At 42.8% G+C, this 2323-nt stretch overlaps 1 protein-coding gene across 1 annotated transcript in view; it reads left to right on the forward strand.

Moving 5' to 3' along the window:
* Positions 1–2323, forward strand: part of TRMT2B (tRNA methyltransferase 2 homolog B) — a 45681-nt gene that overhangs the window by 16654 nt on the left and 26704 nt on the right. The window contains 2 exon segments of the mRNA XM_017505860.2: positions 261–500; positions 1834–1904. Of these exon segments, the coding sequence (XP_017361349.1) occupies positions 261–500; positions 1834–1904 (311 nt within the window).

Consider the following 2323-nt stretch of genomic DNA (forward strand, 5'->3'; position numbering starts at 1 on the left):
GACGGGGTTTCACCATGTTGACCAGGATGGTCTCGATCTCTTGACCTCGTGATCCACCCGCCTCGGCCTCCCAAAGTGCTGGGATTACAGGCTTGAGCCACCGCGCCCGGCCCCAGAGTTGAATAGTTACAACAGGGACCATATGGCCTGCAAAGCCTAAAATATTTGCTCTCTGGCTCTCGACATAAGTAGTTTGTTGGCTCCTGCTTTATGGCAAGATTGGAACTGCCCTTCTGTGGACTGTCTTGATCTTCTTGGCCATAGACTTTCTTATATACCATACCTTCCAAGCAAACCTCATTTGTCCTCATCCAGAGAACATTCCTGCTTTCCCTTTATTGTTATCCTCCTTGGTTTCATTTGACCTCTTGTCCCCCTCCTGTCCTTCTGCCCTCTCCAGCCTGTCATCAATGGTTACCGAAATAAGTCCACCTTCTCTGTGAACCGAGGTCCAGATGGCAATCCAAAGACTGTGGGGTACTACCTGGGTACTTGGAGAGGTCAGTTGAAGGTTGTACAAACCAAAGACTGAAGAGGAATGAAAGGGTGCAGAGAAGTGTCAGTAGAAGTGGAAAATACTGTGGCCTTAAAGAAGATTAAACTAGAAGCCTTTGATGCAGAACATGATCACAAGGTTGATTGTGGATACTTCTGATGGGTAGTCATTGTAACACAGTGATAGAAAACACAAACCTCGCCCTTTCTTCCTCAAAGCCATATGCCTGATACCTAGTAAACACTTAGTAAATGCTGGCATTGTTGCTGCTGTTGTTTCCTCGTGGTTGTTGTCATCATTTTATGCTACTTTCTGGGGTGGGAACAGTGTCCTTGTTAGCGTTGCCTTCCTATTTCATATCCCCATATCTTTGAAAATTAATTCTGTGGTAAATCTGCCTTAAGAGAATTGGTAGGGGAGGTACGTATCGGTGAGGAGAATCACTGTGGCTTATTTCTGAGACTTAATTTCAGTTATCTGTTCACAGATTTTATTCTTGAGCTTGCATTCTTTTCTTTTTCTTTTTTTCTGATATGAAGTCTTGCACTGTCACCCAGGCTTGAGTGCAGTGGCATGATTTTGGGTTACTGCAACCTCCACCTCCCAGGTTCAAGCGATTCTCCTGCCCCAGCCTCCAGGTTAGCTGGGATTACAGGTGTGCGCCACCACACCCAGCTAATTTTTGTATTTTTAGTAGAGACAGGGCTTTGCCATGTTGGCCAGGCTGCTCTCGATCTCCTGACCTCGGGTGACCCACCCACGTCAGCCTCCCCAAGTTCTGTGATTACAGGCATGAGCCACTGTGCTCAGCCCATTCCTGAGCTTTCTGTTTGCCCATTTTCAATAAATCCACTTGAAACGCCATCATTTTATATTAGTCACACTGTTTAATATCCATATGCCTTAAAGGGCATGCACTTGGCTTTTTTCCCTCCTGTGTGCTGAATTAAATGACTGTGTGACGTTAGTGTTCTTTTATTCAGTAACAGAAAAATAAAAACCATTATATTTTTTTCTTTTTTTCCCCATATATATTCTGCTTATGTAAAAACCGATTACATTTTATTTCCCTCTTAAAGTCTGAACAGAAAGCAGACATTGTCATATAGTGCATTTGGGGCTTGAGAGAAAATGTTGAGGAGTAGCTTCATAAAGAATTAGCTACTTAATGGCTAGACCAGGAGATAATTAGGTTTTCTCTGAAAAGTGGCCATGAGCTTGCATTTACATTTTCATATCTATATGTGCCACTTTGACAATGGAAATTTGAGTTGCCAGGCATTTTTAAAAATAGTCTTTTAAAAGTAAAACCATGTAAATTCTTTTTCTTTCCGTAGATGGGAACATTGTCTGCGTGCAGTCTAATCATCTGAAAAACATCCCTGAGAAACACAGTCAAGTGGCACAGGTAAAAAGGAACAAAGGCTGGTTGAGGATGACCTGGGGCATTGTAGTCTACAACAGCAGCATCCCTGACATTTTGATAATACAGCCAATTTTAGTGCTGGAGGGAAGGAGGGGCTCTGTACCGAAAGCATACCTCCTAACTATGGAGAGAATATTGTTAGTTTTTCATTTCAGGGAGAGTGGAGGGGGAACAGAGAATTGTGTCCATTATTGTAAATGTCAGGCATCCAAGGACTTTTTCATGGTAGGGACGTATTCGGAAGAAGTGCTGATGAGGACACTATAGCAACTATCATTCATGTGTCTGAAATATTTGGAAGGCCAATGTTTTCAGCAGAACAGAATTGAGGAATATGGGATGTAGAAGTGGTGATAAGATTGTACATCATGAGCTTGGGCTCTGAGACATTTCTTTCTTTT

Source organism: Cebus imitator, unplaced genomic scaffold, assembly GCF_001604975.1.
Source record: "Cebus imitator isolate Cc_AM_T3 unplaced genomic scaffold, Cebus_imitator-1.0 Scaffold343, whole genome shotgun sequence".
Classification (NCBI taxonomy): domain Eukaryota; kingdom Metazoa; phylum Chordata; class Mammalia; order Primates; family Cebidae; genus Cebus; species Cebus imitator.